This window comes from Patella vulgata, chromosome 3 (genome assembly GCF_932274485.2).
Source record: "Patella vulgata chromosome 3, xgPatVulg1.2, whole genome shotgun sequence".
In the NCBI taxonomy this organism is placed as follows: Eukaryota; Metazoa; Mollusca; class Gastropoda; family Patellidae; genus Patella; species Patella vulgata.
This window is the reverse complement of record NC_065881.2, coordinates 6,456,152-6,470,976: the sequence shown is the minus strand read 5'-3', so window position 1 is coordinate 6,470,976 and position 14,825 is coordinate 6,456,152. Positions and strand designations below refer to the sequence as shown.

General features: G+C 38.3%; 1 protein-coding gene across 1 annotated transcript in view; it reads right to left on the bottom strand.

The window, feature by feature from the left end:
• LOC126815965 (conopressin/neurophysin) overlaps nt 1–14,559 on the bottom strand; it is a 57,636-nt gene extending 43,077 nt beyond the window's left edge. The window contains exon 1 of the mRNA XM_050542090.2: nt 14,300–14,559. Within this exon, the coding sequence (XP_050398047.1) occupies nt 14,300–14,434 (135 nt within the window). The 5' untranslated portion in view covers nt 14,435–14,559. The remainder of the gene's footprint in view (nt 1–14,299) is intronic.
• Nucleotides 14,560–14,825: the final 266 nt, after the last annotated feature.

The window sequence follows — 14,825 nt, the reverse complement described above, 5'->3', positions numbered from 1 at the left end:
TAGCCACATCATTGGCAACATGTCCAAAATGTCATGACAGAAGAATATTGACATTAAGAGTTGGCCGATGTGCTGCTGTCCTTGCAAAATGTCCCCCATAACACACACACACACACACCGCATTGTCGACCTTCATGATCCCAGCTGGTGCCAAAAGCAAACGTAACTAGCCAAACGGTTTAACAGATATAGTGCCGCTGTCCGGGTAAAATTTCCCTCATAGCACACTGTATGGCGTATACCCGTCTTCATTAGCCCAGTTCGGAGCAGACTAGATAGCTGCCCTTGTCAGGCCCTACGTCCTGTACCACTGACAAGCCGGAATATCCCGAGAAGTTTTCTCGGCCAACACCGGAAGCCAACCCGAGACCTCCGGGCTAGCGAGCCAGCGTCTTACTCATTGAGCCACTGCGGTTCCCCACGTGACACCAGGACACATGTCAAAAAAGTGTCAACAATCCCAAATACATATAATTTGTTATTGTCAATGTTATTATTGTCCCTGGCGAAATGTCCTTTAATTCAACATCTATTATAGTGATAGTTATAACTACTAATCAATTAATTATATGATACTTCTGACGAAATAGCGTAACTAAAACTATAGACGAGACATGAACCTTGCCGACAATTAGCATCCAAGTGTAACAGCAGCCAATTCTTTCATTGTTCAAATGAGAAACCTATTGTTCTTTATGGCTAAAACACCATTTTATTACTTTATTTGGTGTTTGATTTAGGCTATATACAAACAGTATTGGGAGTTCTCGAGACGTGTGACTTAAAGGTCAATACATATATAGAGACCTTATATTGCTTCACTTGTTGTCACTTATTTAAAAGAATACTAGAAATGGCTATACTGTTTCCATCTTTTAACATTCATGAATTTCGACCAATCCCACCTTTTTACTAATAAAGGGCGCCATATGCTCTGTGAACATCTTGTAACAGTAAATTCCGAGCAACCCTAACGTCTTAATAGAGGGTGCTATGCCCTGATGACATCGAACATTGAATTCCGACCAACTATGCCTTCTGACTAATAAAGGGCGCTATGCCCTGATGACATCTAACACTGAATTCCAACCAACTCTGCATTCTTACTAATAAAGGGCGCTATGCCCTATGAACATCTTATAACAGTGAATTTCGACCAACTCTGCCATGTTACTAATAAAGGGCGCCATGCTCTGTGAACATCTTGTAACATTGAATTCGTGCCAACCCTGTCATGTTGCTAATAAAGGGCGCTATGCCCTGTGAATAGATGTCAATTTTCGATATCCTTCACGGGATACGATGTATAGAAAGTCCATCAGTCTGCTCTTTGTTTTATAAATCCTGTCAAAAAGATTCTCAAATCAAACACACACTAGTCACCAATAACATTATTTAAATATTATCGTTCTCCCACTATTCCCGCCTTCCTTAGTCCGATTGGTATAGAACAGTCGAGCCTTATAAACAAACACTTAAGAAAAATAATAACATTTCAAACAATAAGGGTCGTCTGTCTAACCTCGTGGGTTTTCTCCGGGTCCTCCGGTTTCCCCCCACTGCTAAAGACCCCAGTGATACAGAGCGTAGGGTCTGACAAGGACCCCGGTTGTACGTGGCAAGGAATAGGGTCGCCTGTCCAACCTCGTGGGTTTTCTCCGGGGCCTCCGGTTTCCTCCCACTGCTAAAGACCCCTACGCGCAAGCGAATTATGTAAATAAAATTAAACCATGTTAGTCCCGAAATGACCTAGTTTGTGTCGAGTGGACGTTAAACCCCATTTCTCTCTCTCTCTCTCTCTGACAAGGACAGCTGTCTAGTCGTTCGGATGAGACGAAAAACCGAGGTCCCGTGTATACATTGGCGTACACGTAAAATATCCCATGGCAGTTGGAATTTGATATAAGAGTAGGCCATCGTGCCGCTGCCCGGGAAAATTTCCCTCATAGCACACTGTATGGCGGATGCCCGTCTTCATTAGCCATTATAGGAGCAGAACAGTAGGACGTTGAACCCATTTCATTTCATTTCATTTATAAACAAAGAATTGTGAACAGAGAGAGAGAGAGAGAGAGAGAGAGAGAGAGAAATGGGGTTTAACGTCCACTCGACAAAAACTAGGCCATTTCGGGACTAACGTATGGTTTAATTTTATTTCAATAATTCGCTTGCGCGTAGGGGTCTTTACCAGTGGGAGGAAACCGGAGGACCCGGAGAAAACCCACGAGGTTGGACAGGCGACCCTACTCCTTGTCACGTACAACCGTGGATTCGAAACCACGCCAGTCGACTCAATGACAGACTTAATGATACAGCGCGCGCACGCTAACCATTCAGCCAACTACCCCCCCACCCCCCCTGACTTGTGAACAACATTTAAAAACGTTTCTCTTACTATTCCTCTCTTCGTTAACCCTATTGGTGCGGGGGGGGGGGGGGCAAAAAGGTACTTCGTGCGCGCTGTATCATAAGATTTGTCATTGAGTCAGCTGGCGGGGTTTTGATTTCCAGGTTGTACGTGACAACCTCGTGGGTTTTCTCCGGGTCCTCCGGTTTCCTCCCACTGGTAAAGACCCCTACGCGCAAGCGAATTATTGAAATAAAATTGAACCATGTGTTAGTCCCGAAATGACCTAGTTTGTGTCGAGTGGACGTTAAACTCTCTCTCTCTCTCTCTCTCTCTCTTGTTGAAGAACAGCACTATTCTAGGAAGCTTTTTAACGCCACAAGGCACCCCGGTGCATCCCTTTGAAGTATTGAAATATGTTCACAAATTAAATATAAATTCAATTTGTTTATGTAATATATACATGTACGTAGATCTATGATAACAGAGAGTTTTTTTGTCAGATCATTCTAGGAAAATAATAAATGTATTTGAGAAAATCAATTCTTCGTGTCACGATTGACATGTGACTATGATGATAGCTGCTATCCTGTAAACATAAACTAGAAATTTTAGTATCGCTTGCCACTCAACCATAATGTGTTTTGATTAAGAATCGCCGAAGGAAAGTAAAGGATATCTGATATATACGTTAAATTGTTTTTTTGGTTTTTTTCAAAAATATATTTAAATAAAAAAAGTTTATTGTGAATTTCAAATATGACCGGTATAGATGTCTTTATTGCCGCATGTAGTTGTGAAAAAAGAAAAACGACTATTAAAATTCAGCAATACGAAATCTAAAGTTTGGCGGTGGGAGGAAATCGGAAGATCCTGAGAAAACCCGCTTTCTAGAATAGTGAAATAGTGAGCGAAAGGAAATGTTTTTAACATCCCGCTGTTCTGCACCAATAGAGAGAGGGAGGGTGTAGTGTGCGAAAGGAAAAGTTTTTAACATCCTGCTGTTCAGCACCAATAGAGAGAGAGAGAGTTTAACGTCCACTCGACACAAACTAGGTCATTTCGCGACTAACACATGGTTCAATTTCATTTCAATAATTCGCTTGCGCGTAGGGGTCTTTAGCAGTGGGAGGAAACCAGAGGACCCGGAAAAAACCCACGGGGTTGGACAGGCGACCCTACTTCTTGTCACGTACACTCGGGGAATCGAAACCACGCCAGTTGACTCAATGACAGGCCTTATGATACAACCCTTGCTAACCATTCGGCCCCAACTCCCCGTCACCACTTATAGCCAAATCGAGCGATAGTTCGGACTTGGATTTGAAAAGTCGTAGATAGTAGACATAACTCATGTTAAATTTCACATGTTAAAAAGCAATCACATCATTGACTGTGTGACTAGCGTGTTCATACTTGACGGGTATAGAATAAATAGTGATTTACAATATAATACAATCGAAGAGTTACACCTGAGTGACTCTGTATAGATCCTGAGTGAAACAAGTTCACTATCGTATACATAATGAGGCACAGAAGGCCAGTATGACTTATGTGCTTAGAAATACTTTACGGTGTACAAACTGGGTGATTTGATGATATATTTGGACTAAAAGCATATTCCAACTGAGACTTAAAAATACTTCCCCGCGTACAAACTGGGTGATTTGGTCATATATTTAGACTAAAAACATATTCAAACTAATTATTCTATCAAACATTTGCTTCCAATCCCTCTCAAAACTTTGTAATCGCGGGGAGATACCACGCCATCGGCTTGCCAGTTAGTGATACCCTGACATTTTTGCCCAGTGCTTGCACCATTGTTTGTTTTTTTCGGGTATTCTAGTATTTTTCTATATTCAAAATCTGCCATACTCGTATTGGAAACAACCACCCGATAAATACTTTCAGGACACTGTATCTTTAAAGTGACATTCCATATTTCGAATATTTATAAGTTTTAAGCGTCCAAAAGAATGTACCCGTGGATATATTTCGACCCAGCCATTTCCGCCCAATGTTCAATATTAACTCCAACCTCGTGGCTTTTCTCCGGGTCCTTCGGTTTCCCCCCACTGCTAATTAAAGACCCCTATGCGCAAGCGAATTAAGGAAATAAAACTGAACCATATGTTAGTCCCGAAAAGACTTATTTGTGTCGAGTGGACGTTAACCCCCCCCCCCTCTCTCTCTCTCTCTCCAAGTGCTAAATGATTCTCATGATTTTTATTATAGTGTTTAACCAATATTAACTCTCTCAATATTAACAGACATTCAATTTATCATTTTCTGAACGCGGTGGCGTTCGTGTTTTGCTACGGTCCCCAAGTCAATTTATTATTCCTGTGTGGATTATGAACGACCATAATATTCTCAAAAACAATAGGTCATCTTTTCTGTTTTGACATATTTTGTCACTACGTTGACGCTTTTTGTTTTTTTGGGCAGAGAAAAGCTTTCAAATATGATTAAAACTGAGATTTTATAGCTACAAACACTCTCTTAAAGCGATAATTTCATATTTTCTAAGAAAGTCAAAACATAATTATTTCTATGTCTTTTGCTCAATAGGTTATCAACTCACTATTATACGACCATGGGCATTATTTCCCACCCTTAAAAATGATTGACACAGGAAATAATAACACAATTACCTCCCTTGTTTTCCTATTGCCTCCATGCATTAGCTATCTTCAAACGTTGGAAGTTGAAGTTGAAAATGATATTTTTGCCAATTTCTCAGCTGGCAATAGTGACTTATAGGATTAATAGGATTATTCTTTAACAAGGTAGGACGGTTTATATGGATACCATCTATTTTAAGGCTTTATTTTAATAAATTTTAAAAATATAACTTAAAAATATGAAATTGCAGCTTTAAGAATAACACTTTACTGGGTTCGAGTACAACTAGGTATGATATAATATAAACGATGTTGGAACCTAATATACACGAAGAGAAAGAGAGAGAGAGAGAGAAAGAGAGACATTCTATTTTTTATGACTAGTCTCTGTCTACGGTTGTATGCCATCTGACTTGCCATGTTTTTATTTTGCAAACATCAAATATTTTTCATATATATCTAGCCAGGTGTTCCGCTATTTCTTCATGTGTTTCAAGGTGTACCGTTGGCAAAAAAAGGTAGAGAACCACTGCCCTAGAAGAGAGAGAGAGAGAGAGAAATGGGGTTTAACGTCCACTCGTCACAAAGTAGGTCATTTCGGGACTAACATATAGTTCAATTTTATTTCAATAATTCGCTTGCGCGCAGGGCTCTTTAGCAGTGGCAGGAAACCGGAGGACCTGGAGAAAACCCACGAGGTTGGACAGGCGACCCTACTCCTTGTCACGTACAACCGGGGAAATCGAAACCACGCCAGTTGACTCAATGACAGTCCTTATGATACAACGCGCACGCGTTAACAATTCGGCCATCCAACCTTCCTTAACGGAGACAGAATTTCACACTAATTAAACTGATTACATTGTACTAGTCAGCCGTGTTAATTTACATACACTCACTCGTAGCCTGATAGCGCATGAACGACATACATAATATTAATTTACCGTATAGAGAATTACTTATAAAATGTTTTTAAAAGCTGTTTCAATACGATTTTTTTCACACGCCGACGTCGAAAAACTGATTAACCGTGCTATTCGTTAGTACAAATGTATAAAATTCAAAGCACAATATTTTTTCTTTCATAAGCTAGCCACTAATAGAATTAACTGTGGTATTCGTTAGTAGAAATGCATAAAATATTTTCTTTTATTAGCTAGCCATAAATGAAATATATAATTATGATGTAAAAAGGGGGAGGACAAAACAAGAGCCTAAGGGTATGTAGTATTGACGGGCTGAATTAGAACATTGCAAGAATTTGAGAATTGAGATATTAAAACACACAGGTGAATAATATATAGTGAGGGTTTAGTTTGTGAAACTGAATCCTAAACACCAACCCAAAATAACTGAAGGTTTGAAAAAAAAAGACAATAATAAAGCCCTCTTCCCTATTCATTAAGAACTGCGACTATACCTTCCATAATAATATTAATATCATGTATTACCTGGATAATCGAATGATCATACTGTATACAAGAGAGAGAGAGAGAGAGAGAGAGAGGGGTTAACGTCCACTTGACACAAACTGTTCCTACTGTTCTGCGACAACTGGGCTAATGAAGACGGGCATATACGCCATACAGTGTGCTATGAGGGAAATGTTTCCCGGGCTGTGGCACTACGGTCTACTCCTAGTGGGTAATCCACTAGTAACATCAATGCTGATTGGTTAATCAAATGTCTGACGTCATAGGGTTAAAGGCCGTTCATATGATGGTTTCCCCTTGTCAGCGATGCAGGACGGAGGGCCTGACAAAGACAGCTGTCTAGTCCTTCGGATGAGACGAAAAACCGAGGTCCCGTGTAAACATTGGAATGCACGTAAAAGATCCCTTGGCAGTTGGAATTCGATATAAGAGTAGGCCATAGTGCCGCTGTCCGGGCAAAATTTCCCTCATAGCACACTGTATGGCGTATGCCCGTCTTCATTAGCCCAGTATAGGAGCAGAACAGTAGGACGTTAAACCCCATTTCATTTCATTTCATTTCCGTTCATATGACCTCTGACGTGACCTATCGCAACAACCGATCAGAACGTCATGTAGTGTAGGCCATCGAAAGTATAAAAAAAAAAGAAACGAAATATAGATCTGTATTCTAATCAGATTGAATTATTATAAGTAGATAATGAAATATTTTTTTGATAGAAGGAAAATCATGGAGCATTTCCATACCACACCACATAAAGATAGTACAGCTCAAATCTCAGGAGAGGCTCCATGTCTTTTCCCATGAAAGGTTGTAGTTTATTTCAGTCGTTGATTTTATCGAAAATCAAATTATCCTTTAAGCGTCCCGTACCTATGGGGTACGAAAATCCCTTATATGAACAAATGTAAGAATGTTTCAAGAGAGCCAAACAAGACAGGAAAATACAGACACACAGCGCCCAAATTAAAGTTAAAATTTCATATTTTTAAGTTATATTTTTAAAATGTATTAAAAAAAAGCCCTAAAATAGATGGTATCTATAAACAGTCCTACCTTGTTAAAGAATAATCCTATTAATCCTATAATTCACTATTGCCAGTTGAGAAATTGGCAAAAATATCATTATCAACTTCAAATTCAAACGTTTGAAGATAGCTATTCCGTGGTTGGGAATAGAAAACAAGGGAGGTAATTGTGTTATTATTTCCGGTGTGAAGATTTTTAAGTGTGAGAAAGATCGTATAATAGTGAGTTGACAACCTATTGAGCAAAAGACATAAAAATAATTATGTTTTGACTTTCTTAGAAAATATGAAATTGTAACTTTAAACGAATATGAAACTATTTTGCCGTTTGTAGAGGTCCTCTTTACGTTTAGCGTCATAATGGACTACATTTCCGAAATTATACAGTTTGGTTTTCATTTGCAGTGGTGCAGGACGGAGGTATGACAAAGAACAACGTCTTGTCGTTCGACGAGACACAAATCGGGGTCTCCAATATATGTTGGAATTCGACGAGGAGTGTCCGGGAAGAATATCCCCATAGCACACTACATGACGTATATGGCCGTCTTCATTGGCCTGTGAGTTGATTCAAAAAGTAGGACGTTAAACTACGTCTGTCAACCAATCAAGTGCCATCAATGTCGGATTTAGATAAAGAGACGCCTTTAGGCTCTCCCACTTATGAATTCCCACCCCCACAACTAAAGATATGCCCTAGGCTCTTCCACTTATGAATTCCCACCCCCACAACTAACTATGAGAGAATCAATACTAGTATACACTTTGGCCGAAAGCTCCTTAGATCTTTCGGTCATAGGCTTCAGTCTGCCAAGCCTTCGGAAACTTCCGACACTGAATTTTTAGCCTTAAGTTAAACATACATTATGCAAGAGCTAAATCTGCCTATTGCAGGTCTTTCTTTAGGCCTGAAACGTTATCTAAATTATTAATTAGACATTAATTGACTTATCCAGACCATAATCAACTCTCGATGTCATCACTAGCCTGCGATGTTTATTGGATTAGGTTCCGATTTGCTGTTCGACTTCTATTCATGATTTAATCATGAAATGGATAATCGAGACTATGCCAGCTCTTTATCTAATGTCTCATAACGTATCTTTAATATTCAGAACCCCTTTAACTCCACTTCATTACTGTCTCAAAAACTCAACAGGTTTTTATTTGTCTTTTTTAAAAAATAAAAAAATGAGTTCCTTAAATACATATCATGCCATCTTCACTTCTAAGAGAGAGGGCGAGAGAGAGAGAGAGAGAGAGAGAGAGAGAGAGAGAGAGAGGGGGGAGTTCTTTAAACACATATTATGCCATCTCCACTTCTAAGAGAGAGAGAGAGAGAGAAAGGGAGAGTTCATTAAATATATCATTTCCACTTCTAAGAGTACTCTGTATATTAATTAAAAGGATGCATAGCCCTATTCCTGGAACCTTAAAATAAACGAAAATGAGTCTAAAAGCGCACATTAACGTAATATGAGTGATATGGAATGATTTATATTCATTGTTTTAATATTTTATTGTAATTTCTAATCAATTATGTTCGATTTATACGCGAGCAGTCATTTGCGCCTGCTTAATGCATTCCACACCGGTTTTCTTTTGTCGTTTGTGAATCAGGCATTTTTAATTACTTCCACATTGTTTTCTGTGATAATAACATCAATATGGACTGAAATAGACCGGTATTGAATTCTAATTCGCGATTTTAATTTCCCAAATCCTCTACAACAGTGGTTCTCAACCTTTGTTGGCAACGGCACACCTTGGAACACATGAAAAAAATAGCGGCACACCTGACTAAATACATATTTGAAAAATATCTGAATTTTGCAAAAAAAAAACATGATAAGTCATAGACGGCCGTAGACACAGACTAGTCATAGACACATAGAATGACTCGAATTAAATAAAGAAAAACCCAGCTATGAACGTAATAATGAATACTCTTTTCGCATTTTCTTACAGAGTGCCGTTCAAAATTTCGCGGCACACTTAGGAAGATCTCGCGGCACACTGATTGAGAATCACTGCTGAGTTATACTTAGAGATTTAGTACCAACAACGTATAAATAACTATATTTTATGATCAGTAGTGGAATACCGCGTTTTATCAGTGAAATAAAAGTGTTATTCCACTGGCTAGCAGTAGTCCATGTTGTTTTTACCTAAAATCATTGTAAAATCATAAAATAAATAGAACATTTGTCGTTTTGTCGTGAATAAAATATTTTATTTCATCTCTAAGCAAGAAAGTTTTCTTGCTTCTCGATGAAATAAAATATGTTATTCACTCTAAAACGACAAATATCCTCTATATATTAAATATTCACAACTGAAGCAACTTTATTATTGTTTCAAACACTTAACCAGAATTCATTATTATTGATTTGTCTTCCCTTTTAAAAGTAAGAGATATCATTTTAAAAATTCATGAAAACATTTCATGCCATCATGATTTCCAAGAGCACTTTGTATATTAATTTTGATGAAATATGAATGGACCAGTTTTTGTTAACCAGTTTTAACATTATCAAATAAATTAAATTTTCTGCTCTTCAACGTGTGGGTTAACTTACTTAAAGATACATTATGGAAGATTAGATAAAGAACTGGTAGTTGTCACTATAATAGTTAAAATCTAGATAATGTAAAGGGGATTTGCTGAAAATTTCAGTCAAATTGATCCACCCTGAACCGAGTATTTAGCGATTGATTTTTTTGGCCTAGCCTCGTTCATCATTACTAAAGTCGGTACGATAAAAAAATACATAGTCTCGATTATCCATTTTTTGATTTAATCAGAAGCAGCAGACCGGGTTCTAATCCAGTACATATCGCAGACTACCGTTGCTATCGAGAGTTGATTATGGTCTGGATAAGTTAATTAATGTCTAATTGATAACTTAGATAAAATTTCAGACCTAAAGAAAGACCTGCAATCGGCAGATTTAGCTCTTGAATAATGCATGTTTAAAGACACATTAGTTAAGAGTTTGCCATTCTTGCTATAATAATTCAAAAATAGACGATAAAAAAAAGAAAATATTGAAAATTTCATTCAAATTACTTCATTCTGAGCCAAGTTATCACTGTTTGTTGTTTTGACAAGATGTGTGCATTGTGTGGTAACCAGGGCACTGGTATATTCGAGAGTTAGTCTCGCTTTCCCATTTTTAAATTAAATTTTTAAATGGAGAACCGTTCTAATCTAGTTAAAATCTCGACTATCCGATGCGATCGAGAGTGTGATTATGGTCTTGTTTTGTTAATAAATGTCTAATTAATAGTTTATATTAACATTTCAGGCCTAAAGAAAGACTTGTGCAATAGGCAGATTTAGCTCTTGCATAATGTATGTTTAATTTTCAATCACATAGAAACTAAAGTAAAAAAACGATTTCAGCAAAGATGGGGTTTAACGTCCACTGGACACAAACTAGGTCATTTCGGAACTAACACATGGTTTAATTTTATTTCATTTATTCGCTTGAGCGTAGGGGTCTTTAGCAGTGGGAGGAAACAGGAGGACCCGGAGAAAACCCACGAGGTTGGACAGGCGACCCTACTCCTTGTCACGTACAACCGGGGAATCGAAACCCCGCCTTTTGACTCAATGGCAGACCGTATGATACAGCGCGCGCGTTCTAACCATTCGGCCATCCAACCCCCCTTAGCACTTGGAATAATAGGAAATTTATCTCACTAGTTTTCTATACGCTCCGGGGGTTTGATGGCCGAATTGGTAACGCGTGTGTGCTGTATCATAAGGTCTATAATAGAGTCAGCTGGAGTGGTTTCGATTCCCCGTGTCCTCCGGTTTGCCCCCACTGCTAAAGATCCCTATAAAATTGAACCATATGTTAGTCCCGAAATGACCTAACTTGTGTCGAGTGGACGTTAAACCCCATCTCTCTCTCTCCCCCTCTCTCTCTCTCTTCTTTCAGAGAAGGGGAGTCACGGTGGTTAAGTGGGTAAGACGCTGGCTCGGTAGCCTAGAGGTCTGGTGTTCGATCCCTGCATTGGCCGAGAAAGTTCATCCAGATTTTCCGGCGTGGTTTCCCCTTGTCAGTGATGTAGGACGGAGGGCCTGACAATGGGCAGCTGTCTAGTCGTTCAGATGGGACGAAAAACCGACGTTATTGAAATAAAATTGAATCATAGATTAGTCCTGAAATATCCTAGTTTGTGTTGAGTGGACGTTTTATACTCTCTCTCTCTCTCTCTCTCTCTCTCTTTCTCTCCCTCTCTCTCCATGGAACCGGCAAAACTCAACGTTAATGTTTTAGCTTGAAAATGATATATTTGCCAGTTTCTCAACTGTCAATAGTGTATTATAGGATAACTAGGATTGTTCTTGATCAGGGTAGGACCGTGTATACATTTTATAGGCTTTATTTTAACATATCTTTTATTGACATAAAAGGCAACTATCGCTTTAATGATTTGCGCTTAACCACACCAGTGAAGACACGGTGAATGACTTTTAAATTTGAATAGACCATAATCAACTCGCGATGCCATCGTTAGAAATGAAATAAACTTCCTATTGTTCTGATCCGAACTATGCTAATGAAGACGGGCATACGCCATACAGTGTGCTGTGAGGAAAATTTTGCCCGGACAGCACTACGGCCTACTCATATATCGAATTCCAACTGGGATCGTTTACGTGCACGCCAATGTGTACACGGGACCTCGGTTTTTCGTCCCATCCGAAGGACTAGACAGCTGCGATATTTAATGGATTTGAATACGTTTTGTGATGAATGAGTTAAAGGGACAATACCACTCTTGCTGGCTTGACAGCTCCAGAAAATAAAAAATAGCCTTATTCTAAGTACTAGATGTGTTAGTGTCATACCTGTTGTGTAAATTATCCATTAAATCTTATTTTACTTGTCCAGAGGGTTCGAAAATATTTTTAAATCCAAGTCACATTTGAAAAGGTTTACGTCAGGCTTTTCAAATCATTTAGTTGAATTTTCCAATTTGTATCATCAATTAATTGGAATATTGTAAAATAGTACAATTTGTTGACCAGAATAAAGATTGGGACATATTATTCAGTTACAACAAGAGTGGTATTGAGCCTTTAACGTAAAAATGGATTATCGAGACTGTTTATTATCGTACCAACGATAGTAATGACGATCGAGGCTAGCTTAAAATTGAATCACTAATATATCTCGGTTCAGAGTGAAGCAATCCTAAATAATGTCCATTTAATCATACATTATGCAAGCGGTAAATCTGTCTATTGCAGGTCTTTCTTTAGGCCTGAAATGTTATCTAAATTATTAAATAGGCATTAATTAACTTATCCAGACCATAATCAACTCTAGATGGCATCGCTAGCCCGCGATCTTAAGTGCATTGTGAGCCGATTTACTGCATAACTTTCCTTCTCGATTAAACGATTAAATGGATAATCGAGACTATGCTGTTTATCGTACTGACTTTAGTAATGATGACCGAGGCTAGGCAGAAATTTCATTCGCTTAGTTCTGGGTTCATAGTGGATCAATTCGAATGAAATTTTCAGCAAATTGCCTTTACGTTATCTAGTTTTTAATTATTATAGTGAGAACTGCCAACTCGTTATCGAATCTCCCATAATGTATCTTTAATGGTTTTGGAATGGATCAAAGTTACAAATCGGAGAGAAAACTGAGCTGAGAGGAAAGAGGTTTCCAAGGTCTCGGCGCAATGTTTGATAACCTGATATAAGGCATATCGGCTAAACAGTCCCTACTGACTGATATGGGCCTAACACAGGCCTTATCTGAAAGCTTAATCGAAAACTCGCTCTCGTAAAGTTTGTAGTGAATCTGTGTCATTTCACAATTCTATATTCCGCCGTGGTGTTTTAAAATGGTTCATTCCATAAATTATCCATTCTGTCGTATTAAATTTGTAAATTGGTGTCCTTCCACTGAAATTTATTCTCGGTGGTATATGTATTAACATTGAGAATTGATGTCATTCCATAATTCTATCGTAAATATATTATAATTCAGAATTAGTGTGATTCGGTAATGAACATCCTTGCATAAAAATGTGAATTAGTTCCAGTCATTAAATATATTCTGCTGTATATGTATATATTACAAGTGTGAATTTTAGCCATTCTGGGGGGTTGGATGGCCGAATGGTTAGCACGTGCGCGCTGCGCTGTATCATACGGCCTTTCATTGAGTCAACTGGCGGGGTTATGATTCCCCGGTGTGTACGTGACAAGGAGTAGGGTCGCCTGTCCAACCTCGTGGGTTTTCTCCGGGTCCTCCGGTTTCCTCCCACCGCTAAAGACCCCTACGCGCAAGCGAATTATCGAAATAAAATTGAACCATGCGTTAGTCCCGAAATCACCTAGTTTGTGTCTAGTTTGTGTCGAGTGGACGTTAAACCCCATCTCTCTCTCTCTCTCTCTCTCTCTCTCTCTCTTTTAGCAATTCTATAATTCTATCGTATATGTTTTAAAAATTGTGAATTGTCTTTCCATAATACTATATTCTGTCGAAAATATATTAAAATGTGAAATTGGTTTTACTCCTTAAATCTATATTCTATCGTATATGTAATAAAAATTTTGAATTGTTCTCGTTCCATAATTCTATATTCTGTTGTATTCAAATGTTTTATCTCCAAATTAGACAAGTTGCGATACGTTCTCTACCTAAATACGCAAATACTTCGCGGCTTTATCATGAATGTTTATTCAATGGATTTTGAATGAATATACCTCAACTCTACCCTTGTACCCTCACAATTGTAGGTCACTATTAATCTTGATAACGTTATTATAGACATTTTCAATACAGGTTAAGTTATACGTCTTCACCATAATAAGGATGATTGCCTACCTGTTTCGTAGCCTGTGATCCCATGCTTCGTTTACCGCCCTTCGGACAATTTCGGATAAAACAAGTGTCTGTTCCGTATAATACACAGAGAATCACAAATAAAGTTACTAAGCACTGTACAGAATTGAAAGACATTTTTGATAGTTCGAACTTCTGAATGAATCTTGTTACCCGAAAACTTTGCTCAAAACTTCTCGTCGCTTGTCACACCGTTGGTTTCTAGTGTCATGCACGCGACGTGCTCGCTATTTCTATACTGTCGTCTGCTAGTGGGAGAAACATAGATCACGTGATATCAATGACCAGCTATTGGCAAGACAAATTTAGCCGTGAGAAATACGATGCAATCAGGTAAAAGTGAGTCATGCCTCTATAAACAATCGTGTCAGCTATATTCATTCAATAAAGTTCATGAATGAAATTGAAAATTAAAATTAAATTAAATTAAATTTTACGACAATCGGTATTGATAATATCTTGTGTACGTGATACCTGGTTATAGGGAAGTTGAACTTGTGACGACATT